General features: G+C 37.1%; 1 protein-coding gene across 11 annotated transcripts in view; it reads left to right on the forward strand.

Moving 5' to 3' along the window:
• The window catches only part of THUMPD2 (THUMP domain containing 2), a 45,765-nt gene that overhangs the window by 7,944 nt on the left and 18,934 nt on the right, over positions 1–18,887 (forward strand). For 4 of the 11 annotated variants that reach the window (XM_049695828.1, XM_049695823.1, XM_049695827.1 and 1 more), the window contains 6 exons: positions 378–455; positions 2,783–2,835; positions 8,728–8,871; positions 10,586–10,673; positions 17,252–17,323; positions 17,815–17,929. In XM_049695828.1, the coding sequence (XP_049551785.1) occupies positions 378–455; positions 2,783–2,835; positions 8,728–8,871; positions 10,586–10,673; positions 17,252–17,323; positions 17,815–17,929 (550 nt within the window). Of the gene's footprint in view, positions 1–377; positions 456–2,782; positions 2,836–8,727; positions 8,872–10,585; positions 10,674–13,643; positions 13,841–17,251; positions 17,324–17,814; positions 17,930–18,887 lie in introns of those variants that run through there. The other 7 variants (XM_049695824.1, XM_049695829.1, XR_007470799.1 and 4 more) reach the window with 6 other exon arrangements.

Raw genomic sequence — 18,887 nt, forward strand, 5'->3', positions numbered from 1 at the left:
CTAAAATAGTTAATCTTTCAGCTTGCATCTGTTTCCTAAAACCCAGAATGACCATATTTATCAGGCCATGATCTGGTTATTTCATGTATCTAAAATTACAAGAATAAAATAATAATAATAAAATAAAATTACAAGAATGAAGATTACATACAAGTAGACGTTAATGCCATAGGATGTGTTGGGGGTGGAAAAGGTAAAATATACCCTTTTTGCCTTGAGTAGAAGATGCTTTCGTGTGATATTTTAATATTGTAGCCTTAAATTACCATCAGATAGTCTGATTGATTTTCCTGCAGACTCTGTTAGTTTTTGCTTACATTTAAACTTAAAATTTTCATTTTTAGTAAATTCTTTTCTATAACCTGCTGCTTTTCCAGGAGGTAGGAAGAGTAATTGGAATTGCTCTCATGAAACAGTTTGGATGGAAAGCAGATTTGAGGAATCCAAATTTAGAGGTAATGAGTGTTCATTTTATTTTATATGCTTATAACCTAATTCTTTAAAGACGATGCCAACTATTCTTTATTTTAAATTGAAATATAGTTGACATAAAATATTATGTTTCAGGTGAACTACACAGTGATTCGACACTTGCATACATTACAAAATAATCACCATACGTCTAGTAGCCACCTGTCCCCATGCAAAGTTATTACAGTATTATTGCAATGTCAACAACTTTTATTGTGCTTTTCAATTTTGCTTTAGAGTTTTAGAAATCATGTCTACATGGATCCAGCAGTCTGTTTCCTCTCTAGCAATAGAATACTGCAGATAATTTTGCTAGTAGTTTTCACTATGAAAATGTCTCATCCAAATTAGGACTTTTGGAATGGAATTGTTTAGTCACAGTTAAACTGAACATTTAATATGAGGTTGCAGAGATGCTCTCTATAATCACTATAATAAATAACAAGTCTGTATAATAAGAAATTCTAGCTAATGGTAAAAAAAAAAAATCGGAAAACAAAAAGGCCAATACAAAGTTAATTAGTGTGTTAATCGTGGCTTTGTTAGGGTTTGGGGATTATTTTTCTTTTTCTCTATTTTCAAAATCAATTTAAGGAGGTTACACAATTTTTAATTAGAACAAAGTAAACACTTACATGGGAAAACAAATTCTAGCTATAACAAATATTCTTCACTATTTTTTGAAAACCATCTCATAAATTTGACCAGTTTAGTCACTTTTATGATTCATTAATTCATAAATTTATTGTTATATAGCTTTAAATGGAGTAATGGCTGGCCAAATCAGATTTTGTGTTGTTTTTCAGTTTTGTTATTTGAAATTTTTTGCTTTTAAAAAGTCGTGCCTCTTTTATATTCTTTATTGCTGTTATGCAAAATATTTTGACCTCAAGAATGTTTTGACATAAGGGTGTCTTCCTTCACCTGCCCCTTTCCAATTTGCTTATCTTCAGCTCTCCTGGTTTCCTCCTCTCCATCTCTCCCTGCCTCTATCTCACTGTCTCAGAATTATAGTTTTCTCATAGTTTAGCTCATAACTAAATATATCTAATTTAATTCCTATCATCCACTTAATGCAAAAATCTGTGACCAAAATTGACAGAAGAATCAAATCTTAACAAATTTTGTTCTGTACAGTTAATAGAAAAACCTTCATAGTGGGGAAAGCTATACCTGATAACATTTGATATATAAAAATATCGGTATATCATATCTTTAATATAACTTTTAAATAGAAAAGAATTAATCCCAATTAGTAGTTTTGCTAAAATGAATAATATAAAAAATTGGAAAGTTTAGCTTCAGTAATCAAGGAATTAAACTGACTAAACGGAGTTCACTCCAGATTATTCTTTTCTTAATAAAAGTTTCTCAATATTGGAATAATTCTGATTAAACTATATTAAAATACCTTTGGGGTAAAAGTATCAGGAATCAAATGTTCTTGAGGTCAAACAGCAGAATTAGAGAATTCCATAAGCCTCATCAGGCTACAGAAGGAGGGTTCTTTAAAATCTGTGTGGGCTACTAATTATAACTTGAGACATTTAAATCCTCATCATGGCCTATCATGACGACTACAGCTGACACTGCTATACAACTTAAAGGAAGGCGGTTAAGAGAGTAAATCCTAGGGGTCCTTATGACAAGGAAGAAGTTGTTCCTTTTTCCCCTTCTTTTCCTTTCATCTATATGAGAAGACGGATGTTAGTTGGACCTATTGTGGTAATCATTTCACAATATACATGAATGAAGCCTTCATGCTATATGCCTTAAACATATAGAGTGATATATGTCAATTATTTTTCAATAAAACTGGGGAAAAAATAACAAGGTAATAGAAGGAAGAAGCTCCCCTATAAATAGTAGGGAGGGGAAAGGTCACCCTTGCTACAGTATATTTGGCTTAAAGAAAGTTTTCTGTTAACCATGGCATCAAGTCTTATTTGAGGCTAAAATTAGGGTAGATTTAGGTAGTTGTCTCTAACCTAAAATGATGAAAAATCTAATTTAGTTAAGGTAATTCAAAGAATCGCTGGGAAGAAAGGTGACCTTGAGTTCTTCGTAATATGATTCTCAATATAACTTGTATACAATTTGACCTCAGAATTTTTCTATGAGACGTACTTAAAATTTACTTTGCCTCTGCTCAGTAAAAAATATTATGGAACATTTTTCTGGATATGACAAAGCCTTGGAATTTCTTATTAAAATATAGGTTATATTAGGTTCAAAATGGAAGTTTTCAAATTGTCAGTCATTTGGTAATGCATTTCCTGTTCCATTTTAACTTCTGTATTTGTTCTTTCAGATCTTTATACATCTAAGTGATATTTACTGTGTGGTGGGAATTCCTGTGTTCAGGTAGATATTGTTTCTAAGTTTCAGGTTTGTTCCTTAGTAGATTTTGTAAAATTAAGAACTTTGTGCTTTTATTTATAGTGTGAAAGAAACATTGATATATCAGAGGGGGCTAAAGGCAAAGCATTTGAGTTCTTTGCTTGAGCCAGTAAAGTATTTTCACGGAGCTTAGTAGATATCTGATCGGACTAGAGCTGTGAAATATTTGATCACAATAACCCACTGATTACATGATTCATACTGAAAATTATATCTAATTATTTCTATTATTAAATGATTTTCACAGGCCCATATTTAAGCTAAAATTTTTAGTCTGTTGGCCTCTTGGATTTTTTTATTAAAGTAGAAAATACAACACAGTACTTAAAAGTCACCTTAAACATTCTTCAAATTTTATTGCAGTTCTTTTTTTGTGGGAGAGTAATTCCAGTTTTTAAAATCTTCAGGTTTTCTCCCTAGTTATGTTGGGTACTATATAATAATAAATGCAGTTGATTCCTTTTCTTATTCAGAAATACTTATTGAACGCTTATCATATGACAGGTCCTTTTTCTAGATGCTTTGGGAGGAAAGAGCTGGTTGGATGATGGAAATAGGGATTTGCAGTTTGTTGGGAACACGTGAATATTGTTGGCATCTTCAAAACATTTTATTTGCAAAGCCCTGTTTACACAGTATAAGGTGATTTAGATACCCCTTCTCTAGGTGATTCTAGGCATGGAATGTTTTTAAAATCCTAAAAGTGCTATGGGAATACGTCACTTACCCTAAGCTCACATCTGTGCATGTGTAAGCCTGAATCAGGATGTAGAAAGGAACGCTGAAGGTCATTGTAATAGCTTTTAGCAAATGGTGCACCATAGCAGTTGATTAGCACAATGCTGAGAACACTGTAGATGTTCAAGAAGTGTTGAATGATTGAGTTCCACTGTGTGCTAGTTGTAGGGTAGGCCCCAGTAGCCTCTAGATTACAAAAATCATGCACCAAATAATATTTCTTGTCACCTCAACACACACGAGGTCATCACATGCCTCAATGCCCTGTTGGTTTCCCTTGGCCCCCACCTACCCCAGTAGCCTACCAACTCTCCCAGATGAAACCTAACCCACTGTTTTATACCTACATCTGCAAGGTGTCCAGGCTGCCCTACTCCAGTGCCTTTTGAAGTCCCAGGCCCTAACCCCTGCAGAATATTTGTAAAACTTTTTTTTTTTTTAGCAATTTTGGTTTTTTTAAATTTTATAATAGTCGACAGGAAAGGTGGGAGAAACTGAAAGATGGCCACATTTCAACCTAGTGTAATTATTGATAGTCACCAAGACAAGGGTAAGGAAGACTAGTAAGACAGTAAAATATGAAGTATATTTTTAGAAGGATTCATAAAGCAGCTAAATATTCTTTAACACTTTGGCCCCTAAAAGGGTGAGCTTAAGTGTCTAGAATATTGATTTATAAGGAACATTTCATCCCCAGCAGGGCTGACTGATGCAGTATGAATGTATTTAGATTTTTGGCACCAAATAAAAGAACTCATTTTTAATTTGTAATCATAGATAAAAATGCTAACTTTCATGCTCTTTTATTATTAACAAATATACATAAGTTTTTATATGTGTTTTTAAAAGGTGTACAATTTTATTTAATGATTGCTAGACACCCTCAAGAAGTCATGCTTATGGCATCTCAAGTAATAACTGGTAATTTAACCTAAAAGTTGACAAATAAAATGTATGTATCTGAAAATTAAGGCTCAGACCCTGAATGAGCAGTGGCCGAAAATAAGATTGCATTAGACACTGTGTAATTAGTCTTTTTCACTACCTCAGCGAAGGAAGGAAGCAATCACGATGTGTGTTGATTAAAACAGTTCGCCATTGTGTGAGGCAAGGGAGGCATATGAAGAACTGAAAAGCAGATAGCGGTGGACAAGAGAAGTGATGGTGGAGGTCAGAAACTGTAACCTGGTGACCCTGACAAGAGAAGAAAGTCAGAAGTGATGAACAGAGGACAGAGCAGCCATCGAGTTTGAGGGACACACAAAAATGTGTATCTTGGTAGCACATCACCTGGTACAGTAAGCACAGTGGATAAGAACCATGGACTTCAGTTCCCCCTTCTCCACAAAATAACTCTGCGAGTTGGGGCATATTATCACATTCCTCTGCTATAAAATCAGGAAAAGGATGGTATCTACTTCCTAGCTTTGTAGTTGGGATTAAATGAGATAACACATATGAAAATGAGAAAACTGCTTTTATGATACAGTAAGTGTGAATAAATTTCAACTATTCTATTTTTAAACAGATCAGCAACTAAGGAGGGAAGGGGAGAAGCATTTACTAGAGTAAGATTAATTCATTCAATTAATTTCAAGTGAAATATCTAATGAGTACTTACTCTGTGCTAAGCATTGTGCTACATAGCCAGTGTTCAAAGATGAGTAAGATGGTTATTAAACACAAGGAATCCACTCTAGTGGGAGAACAGATATGTGGTCAGTGCTTGATTGGAATTAGAAAAGAGGACCTAACTGATGGAGGACAGGTGAGCAAAAGAACACAGAAGAGTATCACTCAGTGTATCACTTAAATGGAGAATAATAAGCAAGGATATCTCAAGTGGACAAGAGAAGGAAAGGATCTTACAAGCAAGGAACTGCACGTGTAGAGGCATGGAGGTGTGAGGAGGCTTGAGGTACATGGCGGACAGCAAGTAGCTTCGTTATAGATGGGACAGGGAGTGCATAGGGAGAGTGGTGGAAAAGGAGACTGAGGATTGGGAATGAGTCATGAAGTGTCTTATAAGCCGGGTTAAATAACTTGAATTTTATTCGAAAAGCAGTAAGAATTTGAAGCAGAAGAGTGTTGTGATTAGGTTTGTGATTTTTAAAAAATTACCAAGGAAATTATATTTTAAAGTGGAAAGGAAATAAAAAAGCGGGGGGTTAAACTCATACCGGTTCAGGCGATGAATGATGAAGAAATGAACTAAGGCAAAGTTGGGGGTAATAAAAAGGAGGCCGTGCATTCAAGAAAATGTTAGGGAGTCTAGAATAACTTCCAGATATCTGATTTTGGCAACGAAGAGACACTGGTGTCAGTCACTGAGATATAAAATATGGGGAAAGGAAGTAGTTATGTGTCCAATGAAACACGTCCAAGTAGATATTTAAAGTTGCAGCTCTGGAGTTCAGGTGACAAGTCTCAGCTGGAGGTGTAGATGAGATTACCCAGTACATAGATGGTAAGTGGCCTAAGGAAATGAAGACGTATATCAAGATAGTAAATACAGGGAAAGGAGAGTGTACTTAGTTTATATCTTTAAATTTTGCAGTACTTAAAGAACCTCCAGGTAAAAGATGTCCAAATACACGTTTGAAGATAAAGATCTGGGATTCAAGGGAAAAGTCTAGGCTAGAGAGATGTAGGTGAGAATGTCTTCAACTTGCTGATACACGGTGTGTAATAGAAAAAAGAAGAAATGTATGTAAGATCAAAAACCACCTTTATTTATTTTTTTAACATCTTTATTGGAGTATAATTGCTTTACAATGGTGTGTTAGTTTCTGCTTTATAACAAAGTGAATCAGCTATACGTATACATATATCCGCCCCTCTTGCGTCTCCCTCCCACCTTCCCTATCCCACCCTCTAGGTGGTCACAAAGCATCGGGCTGATCTCCCTGTACTATGTGGCTGCTTCCCACTAACTATCTGTTTTACATTTGGTAGTGTATATATGTCCATGCCACTCTCTCACTTCGTCCCAGCTTACTCTTCCCCCTCCCAATGTCCTCAAGTCCATTCTCTACGTCTGCGTCTTTATTCCTGTCCTGTCCCTAGGTTCTTCAGAACCTTTTTTTTTTTTTTTAGGTTTCATATATATGTGTTAGCATATGGTATTTGTTTTTCTGTTTCTGACTTACTTCACTCTGTATGACAGACTCTAGGTCCATCCACCTCACTACAAATAACTCAATTTCATTTCTTTTTATGGCTGAGTAATATTCCATTGTATATATGTGCCACATCTTCTTTATCCATTCATCTGTCGATGGACACTTAGGTTGCTTTTGTGTCCTGGCTATTGTAAATAGTGCTGCAGTGAACATTGTGGTACATGACTGTGTTTGAATTACAGTTTTCTCAGGGTATATGCCCAGTAGTGGGATTGCTGGGTCATATGGTAGTTCTATTTTCAGTTTTAGTTTTTTGTTTGTTTGTTTTTGGTACGTGGGCCTCTCACTGCTGTGGCCTTTCCCGTTGCGGAGCACAGGCTCCGGACGCGCAGGCTCAGCGGCCATGGCTCACAGGCCCAGCCGCTCCATGGCATGTGGGATCTTCCCGGACTGAAGCACGAACCCATGTCCCCTGTATTAGCAGGCGGACTCTCAACCACTGCGCCACCAGGAAAGCCCATATTTTTAGTTTTTTAAGGAACCTCCACACTATTCTCCATAGTGGCTGTATCAATTTACATTCCCACCAACAGTGCAAGAGTGTTCCCTTTTCTTCACACCCTCTCCAGCATTTATTGTTTGTAGATTTTTTGATGATGGCCATTCTGACCAGTGTGAAGTGATACCTCATTGTAGTTTGGATTTGCATTTTTCTAACGATTAGTGATGTTGAGCATCCTTTCATGTGTTTCTTAGCAATCTGTATGTCTTCTTTGGAAAAATGTCTATTTAGGTCTTCTGCCCATTTTTCGATTGGGTTGTTTGTTTTTTTGATATTGAGTTGCATGAGCTGCTTGTAAATTTTGGAGATTAATCCTTTGTCAGTTGCTTCATTTGCAAATATTTTCTCCCATTCTGAGGGTTGTCTTTTCATCTTGTTTATGGCTTCCTTTGCTGTGCAAAAGCTTTTAAGTTTCATTAGGTTCCATTTGTTTATTTTTGTTTTTATTTCCATTTCTCTAGGAGGTGGGTCAAAAAGGATCTTGCTGTGATTTATGTCATAGAGTGTTCTGCCTATGTTTTCCTCTAAGAATTTGATAGTGTCTGGCCTTACATTTAGGTCTTTAATTCATTTTGAGTTTTTATTTTTGTGTAAGGTGTTAGGGAGTGTTCTAATCATTCTTTTACATATAGCTGTCCAGTTTTCCCAGCACCACTTATTGAAGAGACTGTCTCTTCTCCATTGTATATTCTTGCCTCCTTTATCAAAGATAAGATGACCATACGTGCGTGGGTTTATCTCTGGGCTTTCTATCCTGTTCCATTGATCTATATTTCTGTTTTTGTGGCAGTACCATACTGTCTTGATTACTGTAGCTTTGTAGTATAGTCTGAAGTCCAGAAGCCTGATTCCTCCAGCTCCGTTTTTCTTTCTCAAGATTGCTCTGGCTATTTGGGATCTTTTGTGTTTCCATACAAATTGTGAAGTCTTTTGTTCTAGTTCTGTGAAAAATGCCATTGGTGGTTTGATAGGGATTGCGTTGAATCTGTGGATTGCTTTGGGTAGTATAGTCATTTTCACAATGTTGATTCTTCCAATGCAAGAACATGGTATATATCTCCATCTGTTTGTATCCTCTTTAATTTCTTTCATCAGTGTCTTATAGTTTTCTGAATACAGGTCTTTTGTCTCCTTAGGTAGGTTTATTCCTAGGTATTTTATTCTTTTTGTTGCAGTGGTAAATGGGAGTATTTCCTTAATTTCTCTTTCAGATTTTTCATCATTAGTGTATAGGAATGCAAGAGATTTCTGTGCATTAATTTTGTATCCTGCTACTTTACCAAATTCATTGATTGGCTCTAGTAGTTTTCTGGTAGCATCTTTAGGATTCTGTATGTATAGTTTCATGTCATCTGCAAACAGTGACAGTTTTACTTCTTCTTTTCCAATATGGATTCCTTTTATTTCTTTTTCTTCTCTGATTGCCATGGCTAGGACTTCCAAAACTATGTTGAATAATAGTGGTGAGAGTGGACAACCTTGTCTTGTTCCTGATCTTAGAGGAAATGGTTTCAGGTTTTCACCATTGAGAACAATGTTGGCTGTGGGTTTGTCATATACAGCCTTTATTATGTTGAGGTAAGTTCCCTCTATGCCTACTTTCTGGAGGAAAAAACACCTTTATTTTTGTACTAAGGTAAAAGCCAGCTAAACTCTGATTAAACACATCAGCGGATTTTACAAAAGTAGGGAATTATTTTCATTTTCAAGGAGTTTATTTCTGAACACTTCTTTCCCCCAAATAATTTTATTTTTGCTGACATAATGAGGCCATTTTGTTGAAGTAATAGCAGATTAGTTTTGCCCAAGGTTAAGCAAAATAAGAATGTGTTCACTTTTGTCACATATTAATAGAATTGGCTTCCATAAAATAAAACCTCTATTAGTAAAAATATGCACATAATGGCTAAAAATTTAAAGGTTCTACATAAATCTCTGATGCTTAGAAAAGCACTTTGTAATATATATGGACAAAGACAGTTTTCCATACCAATTCTCGCTCTCCCTCTGTGTTTGTTTCTAGAGTGAAAATAATCTCTTCATTTTGGTTTTAACTAATGTGTTTTGTAGCAAGGTAATTGCTGCACTTAACCTGCAGAAGCAAGATTCATTGATTAAAATGTTTTATAGTCTTTTTACCTGCAAAGTTTATATCCCAGATTCCAAATCTGTGGATATAGTACTATTTACAATGTGAATTTTTATTTCCTGAAAAACCTTTTAAGAGAAAAAAAAACCACAACTCTCATGGGTTTACCATTCAGGGCTTCCTCATAATAGTAAATATGCAATTATACCGTTTTATTTGATAAGGTATTTATAATTATTTCATTCTAAGATCTTAAGAGGCTTGCAGTAAATACATACAAAACAGGATAACTTAAAGTCAAAGAAAGAGCAGAAATAAAATGATGAAAGGAAATAGGGTTTGGAAAACACTGTGGCTTTGTGTAATGTTAGTAGAAGAGCCCCTTAGTGGCTTTGGAACAAGCCTATCCCCAAAACAACCAGGCACTGATTCTTGAAATCATACCCGTAATGTCTTCCCAACAAATTGTATACATGAAATAGAAAAGTGCATTGAGATTTCCAAGGAAATCCTTGTTCGTTGCATTAGAAACATAAAAATAATTTTCTGAAAATATGTATCAAATCTGGAAACACCGATAGTAGCAATGATTAGGTAGAGGAGAAAGTATAAAGTGATACATAATGGAGGCCAGTGAACTCATTGGGGAGATGTCTGCTTCAGCCCTTCGTTCGATAAATTATCTTAGGCAATGCAATGTCATGCTTCATTCCATCTTTTGAAAAAGATGCAAATGAGCAAAAAGCAAACTTACAAAAGGGACCTTTTAGAAAACATATTTCAAGGGTTGGCATCCATTCAGCCGTGCTTCCCATACTACATCTATATCACAATGCAGTCTGTTCCTCTTGATGACTCCAGATCAGCAAGGCAAGGTCTAGTCCGTGTGGGAAGTCAGGGAAGTCTATAAACACTTTAGGAAGATTTCCCTCATGTGATTAAATCTTTATAAGTTAAACACAAAATGGTTTAAATTTCACTTATCTAAAAAATTTACCTTTCTGAAATACCACACTGGCTGGTTAGACAAGGTGCCAATTAGAGAAGGTAATTTTGTAATAAGGTTAAATATTCTCTAACAGGAAATACTTTAGTGCATGTTGTATGAACTTGTTAAAATGAGGTACAGATATGAATGGGTTAATTTTTTGTTTATATCATATTCTTTAACATACAGTAATATTGGGTGTTCTTTTCTTTTAGGGTTCCTTTAGCCAGCAGAGCTTACATCAAGACAGCAGGACTGAGATCTACCATAGCGTGGGCAATGTCCTCTCTCGCAGAAATTAAGGTAAGGAAACTGGTCTCATTCTTATTAATGTAATAGCGAGGTCCTTTAACCAAGATCTTGATCAGTTTTTGTAAATATTCCATGGACATAAGAAAATAATTTTATTTTCTAGTCAAGAGATGGCCTTTATATCTTTACTTACTGTTTTACTATCTGCTCAGTTCTGAAAGAGGTATTTTGAAATTTATTAGGTTATTACATTTTTTTAAGAGTTTGCATTTTTATTAGTTGTTACCTCATTCAGCTGCTGTGTAGTGTGGTTTATACTCTTTTATGAATGTTACTGCTTCATTGTGAAGTGTGCCTCTTCCTTGTTATTAAAGTTTTCATTATCTTGAGTTGGAAGTTTAAATTTAAATTTCACCATGTCTTATTAATATTTTCACTGTTTTCTTTCTCTTTGCATTTTCCTTTGTAGTAGTTCTTTGACACTGCTTTATTTTCAGCATTGTTTTAAGTGTGTTTTTTTAATAAACACAGCTCTGTTTTTATCCGACTCTGATAGGCTCTGTCTTTCAATGAGAGTATTCAGTATTATGATAGATACACCTGATTGCATTCCTCCTGTTTTATTCTGTTTGTAACTTCTGACAGTTTATTCTTTATTTTTGCTAGTTTAAGCAAGTTAATCATTTCACTGTTCTCCCTGAGGTTGGATTTTACTTTATGTTCTATTCCATGAGTGGCTCCCTCGCCCAGCTCTCTTAATTAAACACATGGGACTCGATTCTAACTTTACAACAAGACATCAACTCTTTTCTTTGCCAAGACACTGTTTTTACCACCAAGACACTCTCATCTTCCCTCCTCTGTCCGCTCTTCCCTATCATAAGATGAGACCTCCAGGGTACTTCTTTCTCTTCTGCCCCACAGAATTACTCCTCCCTACAATGAGACCTTTGAAACATTTTCCTGCCTTCCACTCCCAACTCCCAACTACTAGATTGAACTAAATTATTTATTATGTATCAGAATTTCCCTTAAAGCATGACCCTCTGTTTCAAAAGTTCTTATTCTGCACTTATATTACACAGCCTATCCTTAATCATTAAGATGTAATGTGTGTAACATGCACGTTTCTGTATAAACGCACGAAGATATATTGTGAGGTGCGTTGCTCCTCACCTTTGTTCTTCACTTTGAGGCCTCGGCTCAGGTTTATTTGTTGCTTGATTAGTCTTTTCTTAGCTACTTTCCTCAAATGTGGTATTGAGGAATATACTGTCTGGATTCCTATATATCCTCAAACTTCCTCCTGTCAACCTGGGTATCGTCACTTTGGCTAGGTATAAGATTCTTGAGTTGCAGTCCTTTTCTCTCAGAGGTCTGTAGATGCTATTCCATTGTCTTTTCACTTCTGGTGTTCTAGGTGAGTAGTTCACGCCAGTGTGATTTTTCTTTTCCATTATGCCTGTCTTGTCCTTTCTGCTTGCAAGCTTATGAGAGTTTTCTCTTTAATCCTTTAAAGTTCAGGAATATCACCAGGATGTAAATACTTATGTAAGAGTCTTTTCTATTCAACCCAGAACTCGGTGAGTCTGACTGAGTTCTAATTCTGGCTCTACCACTTACTGGCTGGGAAACTTTATGTAAGATAACATCTCTGTGCCTAAGTTTCTCATTTGCAAGATGAAAATAATAATCTCACAGGGTCATGTGAGGACTAAGTGAATTAGCATTTATCAAGTGATTAGAACAATGCCTAGCATATAGAAAGTATGTAAGTGTTGACTTCTGCTATAGTAACGTCAGGGAGGTGAAGACTTCCCTCCTACCCCTCTTGAGTTCTTTTGGCTGGTCTAATAATTAAATTGACACAAGACAGATTAATAGGAGGAAAAAATATTTAACTCATATGCATGGACGTCTAATAGAAATGGGACCCCTGAAGTGACCAAAGCAGGTTGTTTATGTATTATTTTTAGACAAAGAAACAATTATTTGTGAAGATTTAATGAAACAAAGGGGCTTGTGCTTGTAGTAGCAGACGAATGAAGAACTAACAAAGTTTGTTTATACAGCTTTCTTAGCCTTCGGTTCCCTAACTCTGGTGATAAGGATGCTTTCTATCTCCTCCCAGTAGTGGGAGGATACCTTCACAAGGGAAATTTAGTTCCTGCTTTCAGGGGGAAAGGAGGTGTCTTTTTCTTTCATTCCTTCTTTGTTAATATCATTTCTTTTTACTGGCTGTTTCTCAAGTAACTTTAATTCAAGATAATCAATGTGCCATTGAAGCATATTTTGGGGTGGCCTGCCCTGTACCCCAACAGTAATAATAATCATAGTTATAATAATTATTATTTGGAATTTATAATTATAAAAAAACATTTTTTTCCTCCACCTCAGGCACTCTTTCGTGCATTATTTACTTAATTATTATTTCCTCAATTATTTTGCTTTAGTGTCTTAACCTTAAACTACTTCCTTTTTTCTGCTTCTGGAATTCCTGTGATAAACATGTTAAGCTTCCTTTCTCACATGCTCTCCATCTCTTTATATTTTGGCTCTGCGTTTTGAGTTATTCTTGGATATTATCTTAGAAACTATAACAAGAGTCACAAAGATGTGCTCTACTTTATTTATTGAAATGTTTAGCTTTACAATCATGGTCTTTTTTAGCTTTGGAAAATTGTGTATGTGTGTGCTGTCTTTGCTATCTCTAGAAGCTCTTACTTTTTTTCACATGTTTATCTGTTCCCTCCAAAAGTTTCATTTCACTAGATGTGTGTTCTGTTTGCTCTATGTTCTCTCTAGGTTTTGAGGGACCTCCTCCCCTTAGATGTGTCATTATTTTTCTTTGTTGGCTCACTGGGGCTCAAGTGTGGTTAGTAAAGTATTTTAAATGCCTGGAATCCTGTAAGTGGTAAAAGGCAAGTGGATCTCTGGCACCCCTGGGTTTGGTAGTGTAAGGAGACTGTCAGCCATGCTCAGGCACTCTGAAAACTTTTCTATGCACTGGTCTCCCTGCAGGTCCACAGATCTCTGAAGACCAGGTTTTTCCCTGATTCCAGTGGTTTCCCCTCTGGGTTCCAGTGCTGGTCTCTAATCACCCACCCAGCCCATGGCAAGGAGACCTCATACTGGTTCCTTCTCCTGGGACCTCAGCAGAGCCCAGGGCATCGCTTAGCACCGGTTGCCTGTAGTTCTGAGCATCGCTTGCCTCAGAAGTAAGTAGCTCAGAGTTGAGAGAACAAGGAGAGAGCTGTTTCCATATTACCACGTTCCCAGAATCCATGATTTTCTTTTTCATTTGATTTAAATCTTTAGCCTAAATTTCTTTTAGTAAGGAGAGAGGGGTATGGTAACAATTTATTTTTTCCCAAACTTCCAGTGATGTCACCACAGTTTTACATATAAATTTATATAACCACCTACAAATTTGAAATGTTACCTTTATCTGATATAAACATACAATTTTCAGAAATATAGAAAGTAAATGATCGAAAATATCCACAGATAATACTCAATGAAATTTTTCCCTTTTGTCAGTTTGTCCTGCTAGGACCGAAAGTAAAAATTGTTTCTCTAATGTGACCATCAACAAAGAAGGTCTGTTAAAGTAGGTGAGAAATAGCACAGCAGGGTTCTTTTGGGGGGAATGCAGTGGTGACCCACCGTGTAAGTGATCCCAGTATCCAGCACTGATCCAGGCCCCTCTTTGGAGCTTGGTACCCAGAGCAGTGCACAAGCAGCTCAACCTCAGGTAGGCCAGTGCCACGAAAAATGAAACTCAAGTCTGGGGTCGTTCGATCTTTTTCATGTTTACTATAAACTGTTCTTCCTATATATCATAACAAGTAAGGAAAACCAAGTTCTATAAATCTCAGTTATTCTTTTAAGCATATGGAAATACTTCTCTGCTTCTGCCTGTGTACCCAAATGTCATGGATAGAAAAGGTCCTACAGTAAAATAGACACTGAAAGATACTTAAGGTCAAATTACCTCATTGAACAGGGACCATGGGGGAGAAAGAACACAGTGTTTGGCACATTTTAAGATCTTAATAAAGATTAGTTCTCATACCACTATTAATCTTAAAGTTGCCATTTAAATCATTATCCTTTTTGTTACTCTCTGCCCCTTCATGGGGGACCCGTGTGATACTCTCCATAATTTCATGCCAGGGGAAAGTCTCTCTCTCTTGAAGGACATTTTGTTTCTTTCCATCAGGTACCCCCTGATGTCCTGGCTGTCCTCTGAGCGTTCTGCCTCCTCTGTAGACAGACCAAGGGACCGCTGGGCCTGGAAGTGGGATAGGCGTCCTGCTTGGCCTCGTCGCCCCTCCTGCCCCCAGATCTCTCACTGCCTTAGAAGCGCATGCCATCAGATTATCCCGGTGTCTACAGATCTCTTCCTATCTTTTCTGTAATGGTTTAGACCATTTCTCCTGCGTAATTCTTTACGACCTCAGTGTCCACTGTGTAGTCTGCTCCCTTAGTGCCTTGGCTTCCCTACCTCTAACCATCTGCCTTAGTCACATCCTAGACTTTGTCATACCCAGAAGGGTATACCTTCCAAAATCTCAGATTCAAGGATCCTGCTGTTAACCTTCTCTTTCGCATTCACTTCCTCTTGGGCCCTAAAGCAGTTCTTTAACCCCGTGGGACCTCTAGTAGGCGACCCTACTCACCACCTGTCCTCAGCCCCCTTTCACAGCTTGGATTTTATGTTCTATCATTACAGCCATTTCTTGCCCATACTTTGAATTCTCTTACTTCTTAATTGACTTAAATATTGGAATCAGAAGAGAACTTTAACATGTTCTTCCCACCAAGTTTACTGACATATTGGAATCTATGCCCTCATACTTTGCCTGGTCTTCATTATAATAAATGAACTGTCCTTGTTTCACTCCATTACTTGTGTACTGGATTCCATTCCCTCTTGCCTACTTGAGGACTTTTTTCTCTACTAGGTCATTCCCATCAGCATGTACACATCTTGCAACTTAAAAAAGAATTAACCCTCTCCTGAACCCACATGCTCCATCAGCTACCACCCCCTTCTCTGCTTCCCTTTACAGAAAAACTTAAACTAGTCGTCCATATTTGGTGTCTACTTCTTCTCTTCCCACTCTTTCTTGTGCCCACTTCCCTCAGGTTCTCATCGCCAACACTCCACTGAAACAGCTCATCTTGTTTAATCTACTAGCATGTGGACACTGTCATCACTCCTTCTTGAAATGGGTGTTTCCACTTTGTTTCGGGACCACTCTAGGTTCTACGTCAGGATGTGCTGCTGTCAGTGTGCACTGCTGAGTATTCATCTACCAAATGTCTGTACTTAGGAGATCACCGGCGTCCAGCCCAGAGACTGTTCTTTTCTAACTTCTCTTGCTTCCTAGATGGCTTACCCAGTTTTGATGCTTTAAATACCATTTACAAACTAACAACCACGGTTCCCAAATTTGTATCTGTGGCCTGAACCTCTCCTCTGAACTCCAGATGCTTAAGTCCACTTGACATCCATGCTTGGTCTAAGAGGTATCTCAAAATGAACATGTCCAGAACTATACTCTCGTCTCCTTTGTAGCTTTTCCTCCCCAACACTTCCCAGCTCAGTAACAGGCAGCTCGTCTTCCTGATGCTCAGGTCAAAAACTTCAGTCACTTCAGACCATTGTCATTCTTTAACACGCCACATGCAATCCATCCTGTTGGTTCTACCTTTAAAATATACCCAGGATCCAACTATTTCTCCCCACTTCCACCAGCGTCACTCTCTATTCAAGCCACCGTTATCTCTGCCTGGATTCCCTAACTAGCCTCCCGGTAACACTCTTGCCCTTCTGTGATCCGTTCTCAACAGAGCAGCCAGAATGATCCCTTTGAAATGTAACATCGTGTTACTCCTGCTTACTTTCCCTCCAACAGCTTCCCACCCTTCAGCATAGAACCAGACCCCTTGTAACACCTACGAGATCTGACGTGATGTGACCCCACCCCAGCCCCACTGCCCAGATGGGAGAGTTCTTAGTTTTTTCTCCGCACTTCCTGTTCTCCTCTCAAGTACAGATAGGATGACACTTTCCTGGCCCCTTCAAATAGTGTGTGTCCTGTGACTGACATGTCGGTGGAAATGATGTATGTCCCTTCCAGATGGCACCTTTAAAAGCCAGTGCCTGATCTGTCTTGCTTTCTTTCCCTCTGCCACAGCGGTGGCCATGCTCCAGGTGGCGACCACTTCACTGTTTGACTTGCTGAGAGAGGAGCAGAAGCCCCAGGTGTCATTCTGTGGGCTTGGAGCCTGAGCTACACAGTGTTTTCAACCTGTAGGGCTCGGTGGCTGTGACTGCGCACGGTGTAATGCAGCCCACCTTGATGGGGTAGTCTGGCCACCTCTCTGACGTAATCACCACCTTGCCCCTCTCGCTCACTGTGCTTTGGCCACACTGGTCTCCTTCCTAATCTATAAATGTGTCAAGCATACCTGCACTGGGGCTTTAACTACCTGAAATTCCTAATGAAGTATAGAAAGGAGTCTTTACTCTGAAATATTGATTCCTCAAGTGTTAGGTTTCTTTTATATTACCTATTATAATAGATTTAATGATAGCAAATCAACATTTCTGTCTATAGGCTGGTGCAGTTGTTTTAGATCCAATGTGTGGACTTGGAACAATACTTTTGGAAGCCGCTAAAGAATGGCCAGTAAGTTCTAAAATTTGGTAAACCAGGCAATGTTTTACGTTAATCAGTGTGTGTGTGTATTCACTTACCAATTATTTACAGGTAGACTGTCTATTTAGGGATTATTTTTTAATTATACAAGTTGCTATATAACTGTAATAAAAATAGACTATGAAGGGTTAATTAAATTGCTGTGTTATTTCTTTAAATACTGTGATAAATTTAGGAAAATATGATAGAAATACAATAATTAGTCATGACCTAGATTATATAAATCCCTAAATTCCTTAGACATTTGTAATTGTAAACTATTATTAAGTTTTTAAAATTTTAACAAAAACTTCTGTTTTTTGCCCATGAATGTCATTTTAAAGAAATATTCTAAATTTGTTTTAACCTGAACTAACAAATCTATTAATTTCATTTTCATCATTGAAAATGCAAGTAGATTTTCTTAACTACATAAAATATGGGTTTATTTATACTTATAATATGAATTTCTTCCCTCATAGGATGTGTATTACATGGGTGCTGACGTCAGTGACTCACAGTTACTAGGTGCCTGTGACAATCTGAAAGCTGCAGGCCTCAAGGATAAAATTGAGTTACTTAAAGCCTCTGTGATAGGTAAGATATTAAAAACGCAAACATTTGGGGTAAATGAACATTTGCAAATACATTTAGAATCATAATATAAAACAAGACTCACTTTTCATATATAAAGGTTGAATTGTTTATACCCTGTAATATATTTGTGGCGCCAATACTCAGTGTACTTCCAATATGATAATTGTAACTTTTTAATTCTTCAAATGATTCATGATCAGGAACGGTATTTATGTCGTTTCCCTAAGCATGTAAGTAAAAGCATGCCTTCTTAAGATGTGTTTGTTGCATCTGAACCATTTCTCACATCATAACCAGGGATCACTTAGTATAGGCGTAAAATAAACAGAATAATAATAATAGCTCTGTGGATTCTTTCAGATAAAGTATATGAAATGTTTTGAATTATCTTACCTTCTCCTGTCTCATTGGACAGTATTCCTGTGATATAGGGAGTGAGGTGACCAACTATCCCAGTTTGCTAAACCAGTACTACTTTCAGGGCTAAAACTGGGAAAGTCTGGGGCAAACCAGGACAATTGGTCACGCTGTGAGGTAGAGGGAAACCAGTACTCCCAGTTTACTGATGCGGAATCAGCAGCAAGAAACATGATGAGGAATCAAGTCTGTGGAGTCCAAAATAATATTTCCCTAAGGGCCAAGGTATTTAGACTGTTCGAGAGAAGGCTCACGTTCCTTCTTTTTTTCCCTTAGTGCACCTTTCTCCCTTAAAAGTGACCACATTTAATTCCCAGCTAAGAAAATCGTATTCTCTTGACATGAGAATGAGAGAATAGGTGGTAGGTAAGTCCCAGTATTGAATCTGTAATCTAGAGGAACAGAATATTGTTTAAACAAATTTTATTATAGTAGAAAAGTAGTAGAGATGAGTTATTAACAAAAAGAAAATATTAGGATAACTTTTATATAAATGCATAATAAAGCAGTGTCAAAGAAGAAACTGTACTATTGATTGAGA

The sequence above is a fragment of the Orcinus orca genome, chromosome 13 (assembly GCF_937001465.1).
Source record: "Orcinus orca chromosome 13, mOrcOrc1.1, whole genome shotgun sequence".
Taxonomy (NCBI): domain Eukaryota; kingdom Metazoa; phylum Chordata; class Mammalia; order Artiodactyla; family Delphinidae; genus Orcinus; species Orcinus orca.